The following is a 27,769-nucleotide window of genomic DNA, read 5'->3' as shown; positions in this document are numbered from 1 at the left end:
TCTCCAATTTTGCAGTACTTCTCCTATACACCATGACCTTTCAACGATCGTTGACAACACACTAGCAATCACACAAACATATGCTGTCAGTACTTGAGGATGTAGTCTATCTAAGCCACAGTAATTTAATTCAGTAAGAGCTGCTAGTTGCCTCTTACTATCATTAATTACCTTGGGAAGCAAAATTAAGTTGAGCAAGATCTGTTTTCTCTCTGTTGTCAGTTATCATTGCCATCCCATCTCTTCTGTGAGCCTCTTTAAATACAGGGAAAAAGAAAATACTTTTTAAAATCCTCATTAGCTTTTTTCACCAACCTAATTTCATTTTGAGTTTGTCTGCTATTCTTTTATGGGATTGCCACACTTTTACATCTGTCAGCTGCTAACTTCCCTGGCTTCCTTCTTCTGTAGATGTATTTTCAAAATGCGTTAACTGGTGAATTCCTTTTATATCTATATTTGTTTCTTTAGATAATTAATCTTTTTCATCCACATTGTTTCTTTTTGTGCTTTTCTTAGTGTTTTCAGGATTCCATTCTTGAGATCTTCCCATCCCTTCAGTGTCACTTTTCCTTATGGAATTTTGACCCATGGGATCTCTGGTTCTTTCTGGCAATGTTTTGAAACCTGCTCTTCCCAAATCTAGAGTGCATGTTCCTGGCTTTTGTGTTCTTTACCACAAATTACAAGATGGAGGGGCCACTTCCTGACTCTCAATACTTTAGGCAGAAACATTTTCACCAGATCTTTTTAGGTATATTGCAAACCTGGACAAGAGACTATCATCCCTTAATTTTAAGCCATGGTTCAGAAAGTCCAAATCCTATTGTCAAATATCATCTACTTAACCAGATGTTCACTTGTCCCATCTGCCCATGTCTTCAGAAGCCCTTGTCCTACGTCAGTAATACTGATTAAAAACACCAGTTATTCCCTCTAAGGTCTTTAGTTTCTTGGCCAAGAGTTCATAATCTTTAACAAGCTTCCTCTGGCAATATCATTTATGCCCATGTGAATCATAGGAAGTGGGTAGTAGTCATACATTTTGACAAGTTTTGGGAAGTTCTCTGTCTCTGACACATGCCTGGGAAAGACTGAATACCTTTCTACTGTTATTCGGTTGACAAACAATTGCTTTAAAATACCTTAACAGGAAGATGCCAGCCAACATTTCTTCCCTCTCCTGTCTCTGGACTTTAATGGATAAACTCTCCCTTCAAAACACCTGTGGAGTCACATCAATGTTCCTTGGAGGACGAGCAGCTGCTTCCTTAGTGTGTAGTTCCCTTCTCTTTGAAAAGACTACCATATTTGTTTATACCATATTTGTTCATTAGCTCCTAGTGTTCACTGGTCTTCTTTCCCTTCTCTTCTGTGTAAAATTTTCCCATCCTTCAACCTCCCAATATGTCAGGATTCATTTCTCTCTCTTTGGATTATTTTTCTTTTTGGTTTATATCAAAGCCCTTCTACCATTGTTTTAAGCAACACTTCACTGTCCTTCATTATCTGGATAGTAGAAAGGTATTACTCAAGGACTTTACTTTCCCTTCTAGGAGGGAAACTAACTTGAATTTTGGGCATGGTTAATGGTTTCGTTTTTTCCTCTTTTCTGTGATTTCACTGACCTACTGTAACGAGAAACTGTCAATTACAAATGTATAATGAAAGTGGGCCATCAGGGTCAGGTTAAAGGTCTGGGGCTATGGTAAGGTTCACATGTCACAGCTGTAGCCCTTTGGTCTGTAAGAGTCAGAGCCAAGAAGCAACAAGGCATAGTAGGTTAACAGAAGACTTAGTTATAAATTAAAAAAAAAACATCTTATAAAGGATGTTACACTCTACCTCTGCAATTATCATCCAGTGAAGCTCTTCCTTCTATTTTTCTGTCTCTGAAACTCCTGTTTATTGCTTCTCCAATGAATTGGTAAGGCCATCTGCTGGAGATATTAGCTACTGCCAAGGCTTCTTATTCATGGGATTGTGGGGCAAAATGGCTGGAAAGTATTACTTCTCTTTTGTGAAACTGGCCTGGGTCAACATGCCTATGAGATTAACCAACACATTTTCAGCCCAAGATTACTTAAACACCTTTTCATTTTTTGACAGCCATCAAGAACCTGTTTAGGACTTTTCCTGCCTCTCATCTAGGGAAAGTCCCCTCAGCCTTCAATCATAGGTAGATTAGAGAGACTGAATTCTGTTTACTCTCATCATGCCCAAAGCAGGGAAGAGGTGGGGTTGGCAAGCCTTGCCCTGAATTCTTGCCACTGTGATAAAGGTCCCTTTCTCCCTTAGAGCTACATGGCATTAATTTTGATAGGCAGCTTGGCAATGCGGAAAGAACAATAGTCTTGGAGGCAGGAGGCTGAGATCTATCAGAGTAGCTGTGCGAACACAGGCAGTCTTTTCACACACCTGGCAATTTCTTTGTCTGTAGAATGAAGGGATGATTTACTTTAAACGTGGAACTATGTTATTTCCTTTTTCAATAAATTGCAGTGGCTCCCTATTGCCTCTAGGATAAAACATAAATTCTGTTTGGCTTTTAAAGCCCTTTATGACTTGGTCTCAACCTACCTCTCCAGGCTCATAATAAATTATTTCTCTTCTTGTACTCTTTAGTCCAGACTTGACCTTCTCTCTGTGCCTCATGCATGATACTCCATCACCCATTTATGTGCCTTCTTTGCACTGGCTGCTTCTTATGCCTGGAATGTACTCCCTCTTCACTTGGAGGTTAAAGAATACTACCTAGTATTTAACTACCTAATATTTACTCTCTCTCTATGTATATATCTATATTTTATCTTCCCTGATAGAAAACAAACTCCTAAAGGATCATTTCAATTTTTGTATTTGTATTTGCAGTGCCTAGCACAATCACTATGACATAGTTTGCATTTAATGAGGTAAGACTATAGAAACAGCTAGTGCCCACACAGTGCTTGGCATACAGTAGATCTAGGTTTAAAAAGTTCCTGTTGATTGGTTGATTCTATAAGATTAATAGTCCCACACCTAGTTAGTGCCACAGCTAGAACTCAAGCTCAGGTCTTGACTCCCAGTCTAGTGATCTTATCTCTGTACTTTATGATCTTTACTCCAAAGCCAAATCCATCCAATCAACAAAAATTTATTAAGCACCCATTATGTGCAAGACACTGAGCTAAGTGCTGGAGAAAATTCTATGATTCTGTAATTGTAAGCTGTGCCTGTTATTGAAAAGGAGGTCAACTGCAACCTTCTGTAACAGGGTTTAGAAAACATCAAGCATCCTCCCTCAGTCCTTCCTCCCCCACTGCCCCAGGTTTCTTGGGTTTCTTTCAGGGCTATTTTCTTAAGATTTTTCATGGCAAAGGAAGTCTGCAAACTCAAATGATTCCTCCAACTTCACTTGCCAGATTAGAATATGGTGGATTCAAGCTGAAAAACAAATGGACCTTCTGGTCTAGAAAAATGTTTATTGAACATAGCAACAGGCACACCAACATCTTATTTGGAGAGAGGCTCCAGGGATCACTGTGCGTGAGCACACTATAGCTCATGTGGTGGACACAGGGATGGGATTTTGGGGGCAAGTTCTTTTCCCTCCTTCAATATGACATTTAGAGCCTAATTGTCATCTCTTATAGCCAGCAGAGCTCTGGGAACCTGACTTGTTAGCATATATGTCATTTGGGAGAGTACCCACAGAGTGTCATTACATGTAGAACTTTGGGATAAATGTTGGGCCCTTTGCATTTGCAAGGACCTACTAGAGAGATTCTCCAACCATGATTTTAATTATTGGATTTTCTATTTTTAGGATTCACTAGAGAAAATTTGCTAATTTTTTCCTTTTTATTTCAGGGTAAAAATGCATAGCAATCATTTTTTCAAATGTGTTTCCTTTAAGTTAGACCAGTTACTTTTGAGAAGACTTTTACATAGTTGAGAGTTTAAGTATTCATGCCTGATGTATTACTGAATACTTTATGTAACAAAGTTATTCACCCAACTCACACTGTCACTGGCCGGCTGGGTTCCCAAAGGGATGGCTGTTACTATTCTCAAGGTTCTAGGGGTAACTCTGTGGGTACCTATCCTCCAAAACACTAGCCTACAAGCTCCCAACAATTTCCTTCCCCTTAACAATCAGCCAGTGTATTTTGAAGTAGATCTTTAGCAAAAGCATTTACTCAAACAGCATAGCAAGACCAGCAATTACAAATAATTTTTCCCAATACCAAAGGCACGCTTTCTCACAAACATACCTAGAGTCTAAGAAGAGGAAAGAGAGGGCAGGAACCCAAAGTACAATGGTATTAGGGCATACATGTCTAAGGACTCAGGAACTACAGAGTTTTACATTTCCTCTTTCACTAGAGAGTCCTCACATAGTTCATTATGGGTCCCTCTCCTCTTTAGCTGGGCAGGCCATGTTTTCTCTGCTGGGCTGGTGTTCATCTGGGTTTGATCCTCCTAGGGTATGATGACTCATTTGGATGGACCTATCTGCTGCTGGGTTGGGCAGGTCACTCAGTGGTTGTTCTGGCTCCTTACCAGGCTTCACTGTTGCTGAACTAGCCTGGGCAGGCTGCTTCATTGCTGAATAGTGCTAGGGAGGTCACTAGGGAGCAGCTACCAGATTATATTGGGCAGTCTGCTCTGCTACTGGGTTCTCAGACACCTCTGCTGAACACGTCAATGCCCTCGGTTCACTCTTTAATGGACAGATATAGTTTTTAATTCTCCTTTAGCAACTGACTAGGCTGAAGGGTACTTAAACTGTCTTCAGCTGGAGTGTTATAGGGATCTTTTCAGCTACTGTCAAGGTTATGTTGGACAGCACACTTTTAAGTTTAATGTTCATTATTAACACTTCCCTCCATCATTCCAAAGTCTAGAAATCAACCAAACTCTCAAGTCAAGCCTTAATTTGCAGCATATACCAGTTTCCAAGGCACAAACACTCATAACTGAACAATGAACTCTCCAGAATTGGTCAAGATAACTCCAGTACATCCATCCCTAGCTGTAGTTCTATAGGACCTGTTTCAGCTAAGTTGATAGCCCTTGGTTTTGTTGTTATTGCTGTTCAGTCATCCAGTTATGTTTGACTCTTCATGACCCCATGGACCATACATAACATGTCAGGTCCTTCTACCCTCCACTATCTCTAAAGTCTGTCCAAGTTCATGTTCATCGTTTCCATGATACTATCTATCCATCTCATTTTCTGCCATTCCCTTTTACGTTTGCCTTCAGTCTTTCCCAACATTATGTGGTCAAAGTAGTTAAGCTTCAGCTTCTGTATTTGATCTTCCAGTGAATAGCTTGAATTAATTTCTTTAAGTATTAACTGATGTGACCTCCTTGCTATCCCAGGGACTCTCGAAAATCTCAAAAACTTGAAAATATTGATTCTATAGAAAGCTTTCTTAGCAGTCCAACTCTCATAGCCATAAATTGCTACTGGAAAAACCATGGCTTTGACTACACAGCCTTTTGTCAGCAAGGTAGTACCTCTGCTTTTTAGTATGCTGTCCAGATTTGCCAAAGATTTCCTTCTAAGCAGTGTCTTTTAATTTCATGGCTGCAGTTGTCATCTGCAGTGATCTTTGAGTCCAAGAATATAAAATATGACATTGCTTTTACTTCTCTTCTCTCTATTTGCCAGGAAGTAATGGGGACCAGTTGCCAAAATCTTAGTTTTTTTTTTTAAACTTCAAGCTAGCTTTTACATTCTCCTCTTTTACCCTCATCAAGAGGCTTCTTAATTCCTCTTCAGTTTCTGCCATCAGAGTGGTACTGTCTGAATATCTGAGATTGTTGATATTTCTCCTGGCAACTGTAATTCCAGCTTTTGAGTCATTCAGTCTGGCATTTCGCACCATGCATTCTGCATATAAGTTAAGTAAGGTGACAATATACAGCCTTGTCGTACTCCTTTTCTAATCTTAAACCAATTAGTTGTTCCACGTTTGGTTCTAACTTGCTTCTTGAGCTGTATCCAGGTTCTTCAGGAGACAAATAAGATGATCTGGTACTCCCATCTCTTTGAGGACTTGCCTCATTTTCTGGAACTCTCTTGCATTTTCCATAATCTAGTGAATATTAGCAATTTGGTCTCTAGTTCCTCTACGTCTTAGAAAACCAGCTGATCTCTTAGGATGATCAGTACTTTTTCACCTCCTCTACTTCTTTGGGAATCTTATGTATATGAGTGACTAGACACAATTGCATAGATATAGTCTATGTATGAATTGGATGCAGGATTCGTCGCCTTGCTGGCCACTTCATAGGCAATTTTGGTATGTATGCAAGACTCCAAAATCTGTTTTGCATCTGAATGCTTTTCTTTTTAACTTTTCAAAATCTCAGTCTTTTAAGCCTCTGCAGACCTTCAGTTTTTACTGAAATCTCACTTGGGCATCCTCCCTGCCATCTACCTTCTCCCCTTAGTAAGAAAATTTCAGTGCAAATACTGCAAATTCATTGCAAAATTTCAGTGCAAATACCTGCAAATAATTTGAGATGCCAGGATTACCTATTTTGACAGATGTTACTGTTTCACAGAGCTCACACAGTTAAGACAGATTCAGTACAAAATCCAGTGTATCTGAATCAGCATAATCTTTACTACATACAATTACATAGCACACACAACAGAGCTGAATATAATTGCCCAATGTATAATTCAAGGTGGGGAGCTGGGGGCAGGGATTGGGAGCAGGGGCAAGAAACAGATCTGACAAAGTGTTCTAGGAAAATTTGAGGAGAGAAAAAAAGCATGAACAGTTTTTTTGGGGGGGGGCAGAGATGGAGTCAGATAAAAGTTTACAAAAGAGGTGGCCCTTGAGCTGAACCTTGGAGAAAGAAAGAGTCTGAAATTAAGAGATGAAAAGAGAGTATATTCCAGGTGTAGAGGAAGGCTTGTATGAAGTCCAGAAAGGTAGGGAATGGAAAGTTGAGTCTGGGGATCAGAAAATAAATCCATGTAGCTAAAACACTGTTTATATATTTAGCACATCCATGGTCTATTAACACTAAGGGTCCTGAATATCATTACCATTATTAGCCTAAGATTCCATTGTTTGTGATTTCACTGGTATAGGGAATTCCTAGAGGAAGACAATCTCTTTATTAATGCAAGTTGGCACCTTTTCTTTAACTTACGGAGTTGACTGGAGCACTGAGAAATTAAGTGACTTGCCCAGAGTCACACAGCCAGCATATGTCAGAGTGGAGTTTGAACCTGGGTCTTCCTATTTCTGAGACCAGTTATTTATCCACAATACAACACTCACTCCCTCTCTATGATTATCATTATATGAACTTGAGCTCAGTGCATTACACATCTGTATCGAGGATCAGCCAGACTGACTTTGGAAAAGTTCATCACCAAAAGGCTGACCCCAAGCAATGAATTATTAGGCTGCAGTAATTTATGAAATACTCTACTCAGGCCTGGGGTTGAGGGACTGAATCTGTGTCAATAAAGGGGAGAAATTTTACAGGTAAGGCTACCAAGATCTACAGAAGATAAAGTGGCATACTCAAGGTTACAAGGCTGGTAAATGTCAGAGCTAGGTCTTTGGACTCCAAGTGTCAGTCCTCTCCACTCTACCACTCCAGGATGAGTCCTCATTCTCAGATCAGCTAGTGCCACATTGGGTTGAACTGTTGTATCCCATCTCAAGGGTCTAGGTTAACTTGAGAATTCTGTCTGCTAGTTATCCAACCTTTCATAATACATGAAGAGCACCATAACCATGATTCTTTCAGCTCTTCAGCGAGAACCCATGGTGTGGGTGGAAGGGGGTGATTTCAGAAGACAAAGAGGAAAGAATATAAACAGGAAGTAGGAAAAATAGTAATAAATAGGGAAAATAAAACAAAGGACTGGACATGTAGGACCCAATGACTAGTGTGGTTCTCTGGGGAGGGCCAGGTGAGCAAGCAGCCGGATATTTTGAAGGTCTGAAGTGAGTAATCAGGGAAGGACTACCTTCCTTTCAACCTCTTGCCTCAGGAACTTAGTCATGGGACATCCTAGTGGGAAATCCCTTCTTCATGGGGTCGCTGCCCTGTATATTTATTATTTTAAACCTTCCCTGGTTTGGCAGGTAAAGTGGACTCAGAGTTTCAGGGCTCTCCTAAGGGCAGATGTTTTTCCTCAAACAGGAAACCTGTACGGGATTTTTTTTCCCTATGGTTTTTACTGGGGTTCTTTTCTTGTTACTTTATGATGTTTTATGGAGGCACACATACAGTCAGGTTATTATGATGCTAAAAGAAAGAAAAAGCAGGACAAAACACATATGCACAATAAGCACTGTCCCTCCCCCTCAGATTGAATGACCATGGGGTGGAAATCCCAAAAGCAAATTCTCTCCGTGATATGGATTTTAGGAAGGCAATTTAATTCAATTCAACAGACTTTTATCAATCATGTTCTAAGCACAGTGCCTAATGCACAGTAGGTGATTAATGAATGTTTAATGAATGACAGTGACTGACTGTGCAAGACTGTGCACACATATTATATTGATATTTTCGGGGTATGAAGAAAGAGAGAGGAAGGAAGGAAGAAAAAACAGAAAGAGTCCCTGACCTCAGGGAACTTACAATCTACCTGGAGACAGGGTGGAGAATATAGTATGTATACGGATAAGTAATTATGCTAGAATTTGAGGAGGAAGAGAACATTAGCAACTAGAATGTTTCAGTGAAGATATGGACCTCAGCTGAACCTTAAAGGAAGATGGGGATTTTGAAAAGCATATGATGAGGGAGTGCATTCCAGGCATGGTGGGATGGCTTACATGAATGTACAGAGGCAGGAGATGATATCCTGATTTGGGGTAACAGCTAGTAGTCCAGTTTAGTGAAAATGTAGAGAGGTAATGGGGAGTAATATGAAATAAGATAGACAGGTAAGTCAGAGCCAGATCATTTAACAAATTTAATGCCAAGCTAAGGAAGTTTAAACTACAGGCTGTTAGGAAGCCACTTAAGGATTTTGAGCCGGGAAGTGACAGTCAGATGTACACCTTAGGAAGGTTAATTTGGTGGTTGTGTGGAGAATGGATTGGAGAGAGGAGAGACTGGAGGCTGAGGATCAATTAGGAGGTTATTTCAGTAGTCCAGGGGTCAGGTAATGAGGGCAAGCAGGGTGGTGGTTGTATGAGCAGAAAGAAAGGGGATGGATATGAAAGATGACATGGAGACAGAAGCCTAAGGCAAGTCAGCTGTGCCCTGCTTTACATGAGGGAGGCATTCCTCCGAAGGTACATCCAAACAGAGATGCTGCAAAGTGAATCATTATTTCGAACTGTACTGTGTGAGGTGGAAGCATGGAACTGTGGGAAAAGTATAGCCCTTGGAATCTGGACACACAGGCTTGGCCACTTACTAAACATGTGACCTTTTGCCACTTTTGATATCAGTTTCCTTATCTGTAAAATGAGGGGGCTGAAGGTCCCTGCTAGCCCTGTCTGTGATTCTAGTTCTTGCTATTTAAAGGAAGGGAAGGGAATAAGCATTTATAAAGCTCTTGCAGGATGGAGAAGGAAAAGGCAAACAAACCACTCTAGTATCTTTGCCAAGAAAACCCCAAATGGGGTCACAAAGAGTTGGACATAACTGAAACGGCTGAACAACATGTGCCAGGTACTGCGCTAAGTGCTTTTTCCAAATATTACCTCATTTGATCCTCTGAACAACTCTCAGAGGTAGATGCTATTATTATCTGCATTTTATGGTTGAGGAAATTGAAACAAATAGAGGTTAAGTGACTTGCCCAGGGTCACATAGCTACTAAGGTGGAATTTGAACTCGGGTCTCCCTGTCTCCAAGTCTATAGCTCTCTCTCTACTGTACCACCAGCAGCCATGAATCCTTTTGTTAAGGGGATAATCTCCCTCATTCTATTTTGACTGCTTCATGAGTCTGGATTTTTGTATATTGGTTTTTCTTAATGTGGGACCCACCTGTATGAGTGAATGGGATGGGGAGAAAGCACTGGACATTTGCTTATTTATAATTTCTGAGACTGAACAAATCACCTCATTTATAAGGGTTAAGTTTTATGCTTGGTAAAATGGAGTCCCCTAATATCTTACCCTTTACAGATGAAGAAATTAAAACTATCTATAGTCATATGAAAAAATGCTCTAAATAACTATTGATTAGAGAAATGCAAATGAAAACAACTCTGAGGTACCACCTCACACCTATCAGATTGGCTAACATGACAAAACAGGAAAATGATAAATGCTGGAGACGATGTGGAGAAATTGGAACACTGATGCATTACAGGTGGAATTGTGAACTGATGCAACTATTCTGGAGAGCAATTTGAAACTATGCCCAAAGTGCTGTAAAACTGCATACTCTTTAACCCAGCAATACCACTTCTAGGTCTGTATTCCAAAGAGATCAAAAAAATGGGAAAAGGATCCACATGTACAAAAATATCTATAGCAGCTCTTTTTGTGGTGGCAAAGAATTAGAAATTGAGGGGGATGCCCATCAATTGGGAAATGGCTGAACAAGTTGTGGTAAATGCATGTAATGGAATACCATTGTTCCATAAGAAATGAGGAGCAGATGGACTTCAGAAAAACCTGGAAAGACGTACACAAGCTGATGCTGAGTTAAGTGAGCAAAACCTGGTGAACATTACACATTTTTCTCATTTTACAGATGAGGAAACTGAGACCCAAATGACTTGCTCAAGGCAGCAGATCCAGAATTCCAAGCTAAGGCTTCTGACTACAACTTTCATTTACCTATCCAACATGCTCTTATTAGGTGCCTACTATGAGCCTGTTTATTTGACCAACAAGAAATCAAAGACCTAGAGAGACAAAGTGGCCAATCTAACAGCCCCCAGCTATGTAGTGGCAGAGCCTGGGATAGGACCCAGGCCTCTTACCTTCTAGTTCAGACATTTTCTGCCAAACACACTACCTCCTCTAGATTCTTAGCAATGACAGCCCATTTGTTCTCTTCTGCACTCCATCCTAAGGCTAAAGAGTAAATGGCGCTCTTAGCCCACAGTGCCCATGTCCTGGTTGTGCCTCTGGCCCCTGAATTTCTCTATATTTTTTTAATATGGGGAGTCACTGGACCTCAGTTGCTGAGTCCTGCAATATAACTGGCCACATTCAGAGATGTGGTATTTTTTATTGAAAAAATATCCCTGCAGATGTCTTTATTGGCAAGGAATAGAAGGCCAAATATCATCTCTTCTGAGTCAGAGTCATGGGGACGGAAACTGCTAACAGATGCAAAGCCGTGGCCTGCCTGGAGCTGAGGGCAGTCAGCCTCAGGACAGATGCCTGAAGTTAATTAGGCCCAAACCACCTGGAAACCTTTGTGGCTGCCACACCACCAACTCCAAACAGCCCTCCTGCGAACGTGTCAGTTTCCTCACCCTGACCACAGGAAAGCAGGCCTGTACATGCCAGGCTGAGATTTTTTTTTTGGTTCCTTCTTGGTGGTTTTTTATGCCAGTTCTTTAGCTTCCATAACCAGATTGCTGAATTCATTTTGTTAAGGGGGCCACACTAGCCCTGGGTGCAAGTATTGGGATTTAAGCAGCACTAGGAAGGCCCCTGTATCATCTTTCTCCTCCCACCCTCCCACAATAGCTCCCCTACCATCTTTGTCCTGGTGTTTGGATTTCCTCCATTATAAATTCATTCCTTTGGGAATGAAATTGGAAGGTACCTCAAAGGTCATATAAGTCAATCTCCTCATTTTTTAAACCCTGGCCTTCACATTTTTCCCCTTCCCACCTCCTTGAGACTGATTTGCCTGAGAAAATAAGGAAGTTGGTGGGTTTTTATTATGGCATTGGGAGTAGAAAGGGCAGAAGGGAAAGTAATTTTGGAATCTAGGTTAGGCCTAATGATAGGAGGATGAGGGCAGCCACAGGTCAAATAGATACCTGGGTATCTATAGAGGAAAAGGGGGACAAGAAGGATGGAGAGGGGACATGGAGGGACTTGGCCTCTATGTAGGACAAGTGTCCAGAATATTGCTGAGGGCTAGCCCTGGTCAGGGGAACAAAAAGACAGACTCATAGACCCCACTGTGCAAAAGACTATAATGAGGACAAATGACCTAGACACCACTCCTCTGCAGAAAGATCCAACTGAGCCTCCAAGATTCAAAATTATTTTTTAAAAATGGACTTACTTCCCTAATATATTCCTGTTATTTCTCCCCTATACCCCTATCATTGTTTTCACTATTCTCCTGGATAGCCATAATATGTGACTAGGCACTATATAGTAGGCCCTGAAGATACAAAGATAAAAATATAAGTCATAGATCATAAGATAGATAACAGGCTCAGAGCTGGAAGAGACCGTATAGGTCATTTCGTTCAATACCCTCATTTTATAGATAAGAAAACTGAGGATCAGAAATGTAAAGCAATTTACCTAAGATCACACAGGTAGTGGCAGAGTCAGGATTTGAACCCACATCCTCTGACTCCAAGCACAGTGCTCTTTCCATCGCACCATCCCATATGTCATAAGTACCATTTTGTTCATTGGCACTGGGCATTATTCACCTATATACCCTGTGAATAACTCCTTCTTACATCCAGACGTGTCTACATATTTCTTTCATATATATTTGGCATCATTTCTTTAAACATTATAGGCCTTGAGAGGCATTGTGGATGGGGAGCTAGCCTCAGAGTCAGGAAGGCCTGGGTTCAAACCCTACCTCTGACATATACTAGCTCTGGACAAGTCCTTAAGCTCTCAGTGTCCCAGACAACTCTAAGACTATAAGTTTCAGAGCATTTTATCCTAATCAGGTTCCGAGATCCAGCTGCCCACCCTCCAAAACACATCCCAAACCCCACGAGGAGCATCATCCCCCTTAAAAGCTCTGGACATCATTCATCACTACCCCAAGTATCATTCATACCTCAGTTATCCTTCCTCTCTATTCTCCATGTATCATATTTAAATATCATCCCTCCCTATAAACCAAGATTCATTTTTCCATATAATTAAACTATCATTCTTCTATACACCTTTTGCATCATCCTTCTGTCTATTCTATGATTTCTCCATAGATTTGGAGGTTCTTTTTCTCCATACACTCTGAGAATATTTCCTTCACATTCCCTGGATACTTTATTCTCAAATACAACTTATTTCTCCTCCCTCCCACTCCCTCCCCCCACTCTTCTAGATGCTGTTTTGCTTGGCTGTGCTTGGTTGAAGTAAAATCTTTATACCCATCTACTTCTTTCCCATGTACTGGGCCTCTTACCTCATTGTTAGTGCCAACATCTAGCAGAACTGGGAGGCAGTGCTGTGGGTTCACTCCACCACATGCAGTATACAATGCGAGTTTGCCCACTGGGATGCCCATGCCATAGCAGCCCAGGTCTCCAAGGCCCAGGATGCGTTCTCCATCTGTTACCACCACAGCCTGAAAAACAAAATCCGGGCATGTTGAGTTGGAAAAAGATCCCATCCTGGATGATACATTTATTTTATAAGCTGTGGCAAGTCAGATATTAAAACCAAATATTCTATGACTTTGTTGGAATGTGATAAGAAGAATTTCATTAAATTTCCCCTTTAAAAAAGTAACTCCATGATTCTTGACTGGCCATTGGGGAATTCCACAGAGGAGAGATGACTGAAATATACCTGGACTGCATTCCAAACCAATGGTCCGCAGCAGATGCCGTAGGAACTGAAGTCAACTCAGTTGTGCCTGGTCAGTTTCATTTTGGCTGGTCTTTGGGGAAACCAATCAGAGAGATCCATGTAATATTGGATCTTGGCTTGCCCTTCCCTCCTATCCAATTGGTCACCCAGGCCTATTGATTCCATCATTTCAAATTCTCTCATAATCCCTGCCTCCTTTAATCCTGCTCTCACTCCCCTGCTTCAGACTCTCATTACCATTTGCCTAGACAATTGCTTCCTTAGGAGTCTGCCTGTCCCCACTCTCTTCCCCTCCAATCTGTTCTTCATATCACTTTCTGAATAATCTTCTTTGAGCACAACTCCATCACTTCTTAGCTCAAAACAAACAAACCAACCCACCTTTCAGGGGTTCCCTATTCCCCCAATTAAATTTTGAATTAATTTCCCTGGCCTTTAAAGGCCTTCAGATTTTGATGCTGTCCTTTGCTCCTAGACTTACCCCATACTACTTCTCTACACACCTTATACTCCCTCTACTCCAAACTGAGTACTCTCTGTACTCCAAACATACTTTGAACTCTCCAGCCTTTGTTATTTTGTTCACACTGAGTCCTGGGCCTAGAATGTTGTCTGCCTCTTCCCTTGTTGACTTCCTACCCCCCCTTTAAAGCCCAATGAAAATGCCATTACCTCCACAAAACCTTGCTTGAGTCCCCTCTGTCAGGAATAGCCTTTGAACCCTAGATAATACTTTGCCTATAACTGCCTAAAGCATATATGTAATGTTATACTCTACAGTGATCTATGTGTGGATTCCTATCCAAGCTCACAGGATAACCAGTAGAGAATTCTTCAAATGCTTTCACATGGTACAGGCTGAGTGTCTGAACCGTCATTATTGTGTTGGTGACAATCCAGAGAATCAGTTAGGGGTGATGGTGAGGTCCAAAGTGTGACCCCTATTGTGGGTGGTTGAGAAAGAGTGAAGATGGAAGATAAGCAAAGAGGCCATGGTGTTAAAGAGATAATCAACATGAATACAGAAGTCAAGGAGAATGATGGCAGGGTTTAGCAGTCAGTCAATAAAAATTTATTAAACGCCTACTATGTTCCAGGCACTGTGTTGGGAACGAAAACAAAGGCAAAAGATAATCTCTATCCTCATAAAGCTCATGATCTAATGGGAGAGACAATAAAAAGTTGAAAAGAGGAGGAGGGTATCCTATATGGGGGCATTATGAAGTCCAGGGGAGTGCACATTGTGGGAAATGAATTGATGAGAGTGCCGTGAGCCCTCCTTAAATGGAGGATTTGGAAGGAGCTCTCTCTGATCACCATTTTCCCTCTCCAATCAAAGGGAGGGAGGCACCACAGGAACAGGGGTGTATACTGAGCAGGTGTGAGATTCAGGATTGATATGAACTTGTAGGATTATGAGATTCCAGGAGAGTACTGATAAGTACAGAAGGATGCAGCCAGGTGGGAAATGATGGTTCACCGTGGAGAGAGACACATGATCCAAGTAGTGAAAGGAAAGTATACTGAGCATTATACACTGCAGTCACAAGATGTGACATAATCACAGAATTTCAGAACTTTAGATTGGGAAAGACTTTCATTGACCCTCTAGTCCAGGCCATGGCCTCAAGGCCTCAGGTTCTCCACCTCTGCTCTAGTTCAACCCTCTCACTTAAGGAATCTCCACTACAATCCACTTGACTAATTTTCATCCATCTTCTTGAGAACCTCCAGAGTGGGGTGAGGGGAACTCGCCATCTCTCAAGGCAGCCCAATACACTTTGGGCTGATTGTTAGGAAGCTTTTCCTGACATGAAGCCTAATTTGCCTCATTGAGCCTTCTATCCGCTGCTCCTGGTTCTTCTCCCTGGGATCAACAGAGCAAGTCTAACCTATTTTCAACAGATTCAAGTCTTTGAAGACAGCTCTTAGGGCCTCTGTGAGTCTTCCCTTCTCTAGGCTAAACATCCCCAGTTCCTTCACTTGAACCTCCCTATGACATTCATGGCACCTTTCACCATTCTGGCTGTCCTCCTCTGGATGCTCTTCAGTTCATCAATGCCCTTCTTAGACTATAGTATCCAGAACTGACCCTACAAGGCTAGAGTACAAGTGGAACCATGACCTCTTCATTCCTTGACACTGTGCCTCTCAATGCAGCTCAAGATCAAATTGGATGTTTTTGGCTGCCATATCATGCTGCTGGCTCCTACTGAGCTTGCTGTCCACTAAAACTCCCCAGATGTTTTTCAGACCAACAGCTGTCTCAGTCAAGCCTTCCCCATCTTGTACTTATGAAACTGACTTCCTGGACCCAAGAACGAGACTTTAATTTATCCCTACTGAATTTTATCTTACTAGATTCAGCCCAAGTACTGTAGCCTGTCAAGATCTTTTTGAATCCTAACTCTGTCATTCAGTGTACTAGTTATCAATGATTTATGTCATCTATAGATTTGATTAAGATTTTAAATAGCACAGAGCCAAGCTGTGATAACGTGGGGCACTCCACTGTAGAACTTCTGCCAAGTTGATATTAAACCATTAGTGACTATTCCTTGAGGCCATCCATTTCCCACAAATTCCATGTCCATTTCATTATATTATCCTCCAGTTCACTATATTGTAGGCTTCTTGAGGGCAGAGACTGTTTTTCTTTTTATTAGTTGTATCCCCAGTGCTTAGCACGGTGCCTGACACATAGTAAGTGGTTAATAAATGTTTATTTGATTGGATTGGATTAGTCCACATCTTTTCCAGATTTCCCACGAAAATAGCATAAGATAACTTATTAAATACTTTGCTAAAATCTAGGTAAACAATACCCACAGCATTCCTTTGTTAGGCCAGTTTGGTAAGCCTATCAAAAAAGGATATAAAGCTAGTCTGGTGTGTAGGATGGGCTCTTGATAGGGCCATGCTGCTTAGCTCTTTGCAAACCTCTCCCTCCATCCCCATTCTAGATGGTTTCTATCTCTTTAATGATTCATTCTAGAATTTTCCTGGGAATCATGGTCAAACTCCTTGCAAACAGTTTGCAGACTGTTATCCTCCCTCCTTTTTTATTTTTTAGACTGGGACATATGCTCTTCTGCCAACATTATGGTGCCTCTCCCATTTTCTATCATCTTTCAAATATACAAATAGGCAAAGCGATCATACTTTCCAGTTCTTTCAGTGCCCAAGGATGTGACTCATTTTGGCCAGGTGACTTGAATTCATTAAAGATAACTGGCTGGTATGAAATTCAAAGGAGGGAAGATTAAGTGATGGGGGCAGAATGAGCATCTGGAAGTGGCACTGGAGGGCAAGGAGTAGACGATGAGACCTCTCCTTGGCTTGGTGAATCTGAGGGCATAATGAGGGGGATGGATGTCTATCTTTTCATTGAAAGTTTTAAATATGCTTTATTATTCATAAAGCACAGCTCACAAATTATCCCAACACTATATTTTTACTGCTTGGCGAGCTTGGTGGTCATCACTCCTCAATCCAGCCAGGTGTTTCCACTGCCATGTTCTGAAGATCTCCAAGGATTAGCCTTTTGGGGAAGGTCATCCATGTTTCTAGGCCTGAGGCACAGCTGCCTTAGTGATCAGTGATGCTTGATTTTGACCTTGTCTCTTTTGGTTCCGGTCTTGTCTTTCACATGCTTCCTCTTGGTTCTAACCTTTCTGTCTGGTTTCTGGATTTGGAAGCCTGCGTAAGCCCTTGTTATTTTTTCTATTTCCCTGTTCATACTCTGCTAACTCAGGTTCTGACCCAAGGCTATTCCTGGTCTTATTGCCTTGGCTTGGAATGACCCAACTGTTGGTGACCTTCAGCTTGGCACTCATTCTTTGCACTTGTCTGGCTCATTCTTTTAGCCTGATCCTGACTTGCTAGTGGCACAGTGGATAGAGTGCTAGGCCTGGAGTGAGGAAGACCTGAGCTCAAATTTGACCTCAGACACTCTCTAGCTATGTGACCCTTGGCAAGTCTCTTAACCCTGTTTGCCTCAGTTTCCTCATTTATAAAATGAGCTGAAGAAGGAAATAGCAAACCGCTCTAGTATCTCTGCCAGGAAAACCACAAATGGGGTCATGAAGAGTCAGACATGACTGAAATAACTCAGCAACAACAACACATGAATCAGAACAGTCAGAAGACTCCGAACAATTAGGTGTGAGTCCCAGCTCTGCCATTATGTTGTGTAACTATAGGTAAATCACTTTAATTCTCTGGGCCTCAGTTTCCTCACCTGTAAAAATGAGATAATTGGGTAAGAGGATTCCTTCCAACTCTAACCTTTTATTTTTCTGACCAATACTCAGGATTTTATCAATGTAGAGAATCTCCCATAAGGAAATTCCCTCCCACCAACGCAGATCAATACCTCCTTTGTAACTTATAGTCTTTGAGAACTGCCTGGGCCATTTGCCCACGGCCATACAGCTAGTATGTGTCAGAGAAAGGACTTAGGCCAAAGTCTTCCTGACTCCATGGCCAACCCTCTTTTCATTATCCCATGTTGCCTATAATCCTATGATTCTTTAATGTTTGCCTACAAGGACCAGGGTCTCCCATTGCATCCTGGGTCATCTCCAGTCATCCTGGTGAATATCAGGCCACTGGACCCAGATGGCTCTGGAGGAGAAAGTAAGGCTGGTGACCTTGCACAGCCTTCCCTCACTCAAATCAAAGTCAACTGCAAGTCATGTCATCATTTCTCTAACGCCATGGTCCTCTTCAAAAAAGGACAAACACAACAACAACAACGTTTGCAAAGCACTTTAAGTATATGACCTTATTTGGGCTATGAAACAAATCTCTCAGGTAGAAACTACAGGTCTTATTCTCCACTTTTACAGATGAGGAAACCGAGGTTCAGAGAGGTTAAGCAATTTGTTTATGGTCACACAGCCAGAGGCAGGATTTCCACCCAGATCTTCACGTCTCATACGCAGTAATCTGTTCTCTAAGCCAGAGGTGTCAAACATGAGGTCCCTGTGGGACATGGAGTCTCTAACATTTCCAATTGGGGCCTGAACCAGAGTCAAATGTCATTGGGAAATAGTTAACAAAATCAATAAAAATACAATAATATATAGACGATATTATATTTTAAAGCTAAGTCGATATACGGCCCACCAGGACACTTACGTACAGATTGGTGACCCCTATTTCTACTGAGTTTGATGTTACTGCTCCTGTAATTCCAGGCCCTTCCAGCTCTAATACTCTGAGTGTGTTAATTATGTGTAGTGGAAAGAACACTGGAGAAAGCCAGTATGGTGTAGTGGAAAGATAGTTAGCCTTGTCATCAGGAAGTCCTGGGTTCAGGCTCTACCTCTGACACATCCTCGCAGTGTAACCCTGGACAAATCACTTCACCCCTTAGTGACCTGGGCAACTCTCTAAGACTACAAGTTAAAGGAGACTTGATGACTTGCATGTTTTCTCACTGGGAGTTCCCTAAATCAATGAAATCACAGATATAAATAACAACACAGCACTGAGTCACACTATGTGGGTTCTGGGCAGCCAGATGGTGCAGTGGATAGAGCGCTGGGCCTGAAGTCAGGAAGACTCATCTTCCTGAGTTCAAATCTGGCCTCAGACACTTCTTAGCTGTGTGACCCTTGGCAAATCATTAACCCTGTTTACCTCAGTTTCCTCATCTGTAAAATGAACTGGAGAAGGAAGTGGCAAGCCACTCCAACGTCTTTGCCAAGAAAACCCCAAATGGGGTCACAAAGAGTTGGACATGACTGAAAACAACTGAACATGGAGCTTAGTATCAGCTTTGACATAAACTAATTGTACAACCACAATCAAGCTTTTAAATTCTCTGTGTCTCAGTTTCTCATCTATAAAATTGGTAAAGTAGGTCAGTGGTATCATAAATAGAAACAGATCCTTGCAGCTACAACTTGGAAAACCACAAATTAACATTATCTATATTGTACTGTATTTTTTTTTAACTTATTTTGTTAAATATTTCCAAATTACTTTTTAATCTGGTTCTGGTTGAACCTGAGTGTTTGTGGGCTGCATGTACAGGCCACATGTTGGACACCTCTGAACTAGACAATCTTTAAAGCCCTTTGGTACTCTGACATCTTCAGTGAAGAGGTTTCCCTCTTCATTGCTTAAGGGATTGAGACTCAAGAGAAGAGAATCCCAGTGATGGGTCAGCGAACCTAGCTGGCCTGCTGCCCAGTGTTGCCTCTGAGGGTGTCAACACTAGGACAGGGAGTGATTTAGGAGCTTGGGAAAGCTTGGGAGTGAGCTGGGCTATTCTCTGCTGAACCATCCTTCTCACTCCTGAAGCAGGGGACTGGAAGATGGCCACTGTGGGAATGACAAAGACTAGGAGTTCTCACTTTTTGTCTTGATTTATAACCACTGACTTTAAACAGCCCGCTCCACCCCCTGTTCCCTAGACCAGAGTTATCCATCAGAATGAGTGGCTGATGGGCTACTTCCTCACTTCTCAGCGTCACCCCCATCCCCAACAATTCACTCCAGACCTAGCTGTTGAGCCACATCCTAACCTGAAGCTGGGGATTCAATAGAAAAAAATGAGTTCTTTGCTTTTTCCCTTGGTTGTGTGGTGGGGGAGGAGGGGAAGAGAGTGAGGCATCTCTGATTCATCCCTTTCTTTCTAACAGCATGGAGCTGTGACTGTTTAGTGATTCTGTGACTATCTAGATTTTGTCTTTGTCGTCATGGAATGCTTACCAATGAGGTGAGATGAGAATAGTTGGCAAAGATCTTGCCTATCTTGATTCAATTCAACAAACATTTATTGAGCACCTTCCACTAGATGTTATATTATTATTTCCATTTTACAGATGAGGAAACTGAGATTGAGAGAGGGGATGTAATTTGCTCCTAGTCATACAGATACAGCAAATATCAGAGCCTCAACTAGAACTCAAGCCTCCTGATGCCAACCAAGTCTGGTGCTATTTCCATTACAGACCTTACTGCTGCCTCCAATGAGCTAGCCTATGAAAGGTTCTCAGTGGAACCTAGTGGCCCACGGTAAGCTACTGTATTCATGATGGAGAAGAAAAACAGTAAGCCCTGAAGCAACAGGTGCCATCTTCCTATATGGACAGCCCAAGAGGCAAATGAAAGGCAAAGCTTTACCAGCAGTTTTCTTTCTATAAATAGGAGCCTGGATATTGAGATGTAAAATCCTGAGAGCTCCTGTGAGAATGAGATCACACGCTTAAGAAATAAAAAGTGAATCCGAGCCTCCACCTCTACACATACTCTATGGAAGTACCAGAAACAGAATCAGTAGAATTTTTCCTGACCGACTTTTATCACAGGCTGGAGCTTCCTTGTTGGACAGCTCCACCTAGCCCTTCTCCCAGTAGTTTAAACTCAACCTGTCCAAAAGGAAACATTCCTTTGCCTTACTAAAAACTTTTCTCATTTGTCCTTTTCTTTCCATCTCCACTGAGACCCTAGGCTATAGATTCCCAATTGGTCTCCCTATCTCCGGCCTCTCCCCTGGCTAATCCATTTTTCATAGAGCTGTCAGATTAATCTGCCTAATGTTCTGGCCTTGTCAACCTCCTGCTTACAAACCTTCAGTGGTTCTCCATCACCTTATGAATAAAGTTAAAACTTTGACTTTGTGTCCTACACAAGCTGACTCTAAACTATTTTTGCATCTTCAACCCATCCTCCTACTATTCATTATAATTTACAATCTAGCTAAACCGGACTACTTACTATCTACTGAATATGTCCCAAGCCTTTAAGCTTTTAAGCCTTTTCAAGTGCTGATTCTTATTTCTGAAGTACTTCTCTTCACCTCTACCATTCTTTTCTGTGGAAATCCTACCTATTATTCAAGGCCCAGATCACAAGACACTTCCACTGAGAAACCTTCCCTATTTGTATTCATAGGATCAGAGAATTTTAGCATTGGAAAGGACCTTGGAGAACATCTAGTCACTAGATGTTCTTTTATTAAGGGGGGATTTGTTCTTGAAGTTTGGATTCAGTCAAAAGGCCATACTTGAGGACCTAGAAGGCCACAGGTGGCCTCGAGGCCACAGGTTCCCCACTCCTAAATAGTGCAACCTGCACATTTAATAGGTGAAGTCTATGAAGTGATTTGGTCTGAGGTCATGCTTTATCTTTCCTACTAGACTCAGTCAAGGCCTGCTATCTTGTACTTCTATGTATCTCTTCCAACTATTAACACTCAGATTCAAATGGGATTGAAATAGAATGCAAAAAGTCCATTTAACAAATGTTTGTTGAATGAACATATTGGGTATAACCACAGAGCTTAAAGAGACCTCGTGAAATTGGGGCAGTTCCAAACAAGTTTGCTGACCCTGCTGAAGGATTGCCTCAGGAGACACGGGATGCTCCATCCATTCCCAAACTCATAGCACTTAATATCCAGGCCTCCATCAATAAGTTTTCATACTTCACTTCATCTCTCAAGCAGTCCTCATTAAATATATAGCTGTACAATTTTTACCCTGCTATTTAAATCTGTATTTGTTTATTTTTTATTGCCTTCCTAATTACCCTATAAGCTCCTTAAGGGCAGGGAATGTCTTTCCTATTTTTTTAATGTGTGTCCCTCGGAGAGCTTAGTTCAGTGCCTAGCAGAGAAAGGGCTGGGTGGGTATATTTTGAATGACTAATTGTTGGCCCATCTTAAGATATGGAACAAAGTAATTTGCAAGGTCTTGACAGTCCATTAACCCTGGCTTGACCTGGGTTAACTTGTCACTTGTTTAGGCTGACTTCCTTTAGTGTTTTTGAAGTTTCCCTCTGGATCCCTAGAGACACACCCCAGAAGATTGTCTTCTTGGATACAAACCAGAAGCTGAAGAACTGAGCCAGAGATTGTACAGAACTGAATTCTTAGCTGATACATGAAACCAATAGGTGGGGAAGAGAAAGTGTATCCAGGGAAGGCCCTGCACATAGTCTGCTAATTATCCATTCAGGATGCCTAATGGTTACAGCTCAAAAGCTTACTTGGCATTTGGCACAGGACAGAGCCAAGGCCCAGCCACACCTTCAGCTCCATAGGTTAAACTAAAACCCCCAAGAGAACAAAATGATGGGAGGGTCACAAAGGAAATTTATGAGGAAACAAATTATGAAATGTTATTTGGCAAACTGAATTGTGAGCCTGTCCATATCTAAAAAAGAGAACCTAATAGTAATGATGATAGTGTTATAATAATAGCATCTGACATTATACATTACTTTAAAGTTTGTGAAGCATTTTATGAACTTAGTCTCACTTGACCCTCATAACAATCCTAGGACGTAGATACTATAGATACCATCCCCATTTTTTAGACGAGGAGACTGAGGCTTAAATGCTTTGCCCTTAACCCTTAGTCAAGTATTCCACACTATACCAGTGGTTCTCAAAGTGAAGTCTGAGAACCCCTGGAAGTCCCCAGGATACTTCCAGCAGTTCTGCGAGGTCAAAACGATTTTCCCAAGACATTATTAGGTTATTAAAAGACTCCTCCATTTTCTAACTGCGTATCTGTGTGAGGGTGAATTTTCTTCATATACATCAATCAAATAACATATCACAACAGGTTGGATGTAGAAACAAATATGGAATCCAGATGTCTTCTATTAAGCCCAACATGAATGAAATTTGCAAAAATATGTTAAAAATGCCATTCTTCTCACTAATTGTTTTAGAAAAGTTATTTTCATAAAAACATTTTTTAGATTAACATATAGTGGGATTATTATTGTTTTAAATGAATTGATACTTTAAAATTTTAACAGTTTTAATTTCTGTTATGTTGAATATCAGTAGATATGACCCACATAAATGAAAAGCTATTTGGGGTTTTCAATAATGTTTGAAAGTAGAGGAGCCCTCAATAATTGAATGTAAAGGGGTCCTGAGACCACAACATTTGAGAAATGCTACACTACATAGAATACTGCTTCACAATCACCTTGTTTGTAAAGTCATGTGTAGACCAGTGCTAAGAATTCTGTTTTTAATGTCAGAGGTGCTGGGTGGAAATTCTAGTTCTGCTACTCAGTATGGATGTGACTTTGGTGAAGTCACATAACCTCTATGGTCAGCCAGTCAACAAGCATTTAGTAAGTGCTTACTATGTGCCAGAAGCTAGGTGCCACAGTGGATAGCTAGAGTACTGGGCTTAGAGTCAGGAAGACTCAACTTCCTGAGTTTAAATCTGGCCTCAGACACTTACTAGCTGTGTGACCCTGAGCAAGTCACTTCATCCTCTTTGTCTCGGTTCCTCATCTGTAAAATGAGCTGGATTAGGAAATAATAAATCACTCTAGTGTCTTTGCTAAGAAAACCCCATGGGGTTATAAAGGGTCGGACATAATTGAGATGACTGAACAATAACAAAATACTATGTGCTAGGCACTAGTTTGTGTTACGTGCTGAGGACAGAAATATAAACCTAAAGAAAGATGGTCCCTGCCCTGACATTCTTTTTATTTTTCTGGTCAATTAGTGACTTTTTAAAAAAATTGTCTAAAATTATATTATTTTAAAAGTTTTTTTCTTTTTAAATTTTGAGTTCCAAATTCTCTCCCTGCCTCCCACCCTCTTCCATACTCACTGAGAAGGCAAGCAGTATTTCAATTTTACATGTGAAATTATGGAAAAGATATTTCCATATTAGCCATTTTTCAAAAAAAGCAAGAAAAATAAAGTGAGAAAATTATACTTCAATCTGCACTCAGAGTTCATCAGTTCTCTCTCTGGAGGTGGATAGCACTTTTTCATCATGAGTCCTTTGGAAATGTCTTGGATCACTGTATTGATCAGAATAGCCAAGCCTTTCACAGTTGATTACAATACAACATTGTGTTACTGAGCACAATGATCTCCAGATTCTTCTCATTTCACTTTGCATCAGTTCATATAGGTCTTGCCCTGTTTTTCTGAAACTACTCCCCTCATCATTTCCCATAGCACAATAGTACTCCATTACAATCATGTGCCGCAACTTGTTTAGCCATTCCCCAATTGATGGAAATGCCCTCAATGTCTAATTCTTTGCTACCACAAAAAAAGCTGCTATAAATATTTTTGTACCTAGAGGTCCTTTTCCTTTTTCTTTGTTCTATTTGGAGTATAGACCCAGTAGTGATATGGTGAGTTCAAAGGGTACGCACATTTTTATAGCCCTTTGGGCCTAGTTTCAAATTGTTCTCAAGAATGGTTGGACCAATTCACAACTCCACCAACAGTTCATTAGTGTACCTATTTTTTTTTCCTCAACCCCTCCAGCATCTGTCATTTCTGAAAGGTATGAGGTGGTACATCAGAGTTTGTTTTAATTTGCCTTTCTTTAATCAACAATGCTTCAGAGCATTTTTATATGGGTACAGATAACTTTGATTTCTCTTTCTGAAAATTGTCTGTTTATATCTTTTGATCATTTATCAATTGGGGATTGGCTCCTATTTTTATGAATTTGTCTCAGCTGTGTATTCAGCATAAATTTGCAAAATAAGCCTTTATCAGAGAAATTGTTATAAAATTTTTTGATATTATTTCGTTGTCTACGATACCTTTTAGTAAAATATATTGTTCTTGAGTATTCCTTTTGATTAGGTCTGTTTTTGCTTTTGCTTTGTCTGAGATCATGAATGCTACTCCTGCCTTTTTAAAATTTAGCTGAAGTATATTCGATATTGCTCCAGCCTTCTATTTTAACTCTGAGTGTGTCTTTCTGTTTTGAGTGTGTCTCCTGCAAATAACATATTGTTGGATTTCTGCTTTTTAATCCATTCTTCTATCTGCTTCCATTTTATTGGTGAGCTCATCCCATTTACATTCATAGTTATGATTATTATTTTTTCCCTCCATCCCATTTTCTTCTCTTTCTTCTTCTCTTTTTATCCTGTCTCTCCTGAAATATCTATTTTGCTTCTAACCATTGCCTCCTTTAATCTGCCCTTCCTTTTATCATCCTTCTCCCCCTCCCCCAATCATTTTATTTTATCTCCTTACCCTCCTATTTCTCTGTTGGGTAAGTGATGTTTCTATACACAACTAAGTGCATACATACATTCTTCCCCCTGATGAGAATGAGATTCAAGCATTGCCTGCCACCCCCCATATTCCTTTATACTGTAAAAGCTCTTCTTTGTGCCCCTCTGTTATAAGAGAAAATTATCCCCATTCTACCTCTCCCTTCCCTCTTTCTCACTCCTTCATTTTTCTTAGAGATCATTCCAATATAATCGACTTATAGCCACACCCTCTGTCTATGTACTGTCCCTTTTAAATGCTCTAATAATGATAAAGTTCTTAGGAGTTACATGTATTATCTTCCCACATGGGAATGTAAGCAGTTTAACTTTATTGAGACTCTTATGGTTACTCTTTCATATTTACCTTTTTATGTTTCTCTTGAGTCTTGTGTTTGAATGTCAAATTTTCTATTCATCTCTGGTCTTTTCATCAGGAATGCTTGAAATTCCTTTATTTCATTAAATATCCTTCTGTTTTTTACCCTGAAGGATTATATTCAGTTTTGCTGGGTAGGTTATTCTTGGTTGTAATCCTACCTCCTTGGCCTTCTGGAATATGACATTCTAAGTCCTTTACTCCTTTAACATGGAAGCCAGTAAATCTTGTGTGATCCTGACTGTGGCAACACAATATTTGAAATGTTTCTTGCTGACTGCTTGAAGTATTTTCTCTTTGACCTAGGACCTCTGGAATTTGGTTCTAACATTCTTGAGAGTTTTCATTTTGGAGGCCATTGGTGTAGTCTTTCAATTTCTATTTGACTCTCTGGAACTAAGATTCTGGGGCAGTTTTCCTTGATGATTTCTTGAAACATGATATCTAGGTTTTTCTTTGATTACAGCTTTCAGGTAGTCCAATAATCCTTAAATTCTCTCTCCTTGATCTATTTTACAGATCAGTTGTTTTCTTATGAGATATTTCATATTTTCTTTTTTCTTCTTTTCACTTTGTTTTATTGTTTCTTGATGTCTCATGGAGTCATTCATGTTTACTTGCCCAATTCTAATTTTAAAGGAATTATTTTCTTCAGTGAGATTTTATACCTCTTTTTCCATTGGCCAATTCTTTTTTTTTAAGGTGTTATTTTCTTCAGTATTTTTGTCTTTTTTTTTTTTACCAACCTATTAATTCTCTTCTCATAATTTTCTTGCATCACTCTCACTTCTTTTCCCATTTCCCCCCTACCACTCTTAAGCCTTCCTTTAACTCTTCTGGGAATTCTTGTTGGATTTGTATCTAATTAGCAATTTTCTCTGAGGTTTTGTAGCTGTTTTCACATTGTTGTCTTCTTCTGAGTTTATGTCTTCATCTTCCCTGCCACCATAGTAACTTTTTATGGTCAAATTCTTTTCTTTTTGCTAATTTTTCCAACCTACGTTTTTGCCTGGTGGTGAGGAGGTGCCACAACCTTCAGGCTTTTTTTGTGCTGCTGTTTTCAGAGCTAGTTTTGGGTATTTGTAAGTTTTTTGTGGTTCTAAGGTGATGTGATCCTGGGAGAGGTCACTGCTCTCTAGTCTTTACTCAGGAAGGGTCCCTGCACCCTGGCAGCCACAAGGTCTAGTGCTCCTCCCTGCCTTAGAACTGTGACTAGGACCCTTTCTCCCTTGTGACAGACTACCAGTACTCCTCTCTTCCCTGGAACGGTGACCCAGAATTGTGTTTGGGCAATAGAGTTCCTAGTCAGTGCCAGCTGTATCCAGTGAGCAAAGGGTCCCCTTCAATCTCTTTCTGACCAGTCTTACTTTCTCTCTGAGCTGAGAGCTCCTGAAGCTGCTGTTGCTGCTGTGTGTATAGGCTCCAGACAGGCCTCTACCTGGTGTCACAAACTTCTCTTGTTGACCTCTTAAATTTTTTTAGGCTGGAAAAATGTCTCCCCTTGACCTTTTGTTAGCTCTGCTGCTACAAAATTTGATTTGTTATTTTAAAGTTGTTTGGAGGGGAATGTTGAAAGAGTTCAGCTGGGTTGCTTCTAATCCACCATCTTGGCTCCCTGCCCTCACACTCTAATGGGGGAAGACACCACATTAAAAGGGAACTGAAAAGC

The 27,769-nt window shown here is 40.7% G+C and overlaps 1 protein-coding gene across 2 annotated transcripts in view; it reads right to left on the bottom strand.

Moving 5' to 3' along the window:
- ME3 (malic enzyme 3) overlaps window positions 1-27,769 on the bottom strand; it is a 316,892-nt gene that overhangs the window by 84,765 nt on the left and 204,358 nt on the right. For both annotated transcript variants that reach the window (XM_036747311.1, XM_036747312.1), the window contains one exon: window positions 13,291-13,452. In XM_036747311.1, the coding sequence (XP_036603206.1) occupies window positions 13,291-13,452 (162 nt within the window). The remainder of the gene's footprint in view (window positions 1-13,290; window positions 13,453-27,769) is intronic.

Source organism: Trichosurus vulpecula, chromosome 2, assembly GCF_011100635.1.
Source record: "Trichosurus vulpecula isolate mTriVul1 chromosome 2, mTriVul1.pri, whole genome shotgun sequence".
NCBI classification, from domain to species: domain Eukaryota; kingdom Metazoa; phylum Chordata; class Mammalia; order Diprotodontia; family Phalangeridae; genus Trichosurus; species Trichosurus vulpecula.
This window is presented reverse-complemented; position numbering and strand designations above follow the sequence as displayed.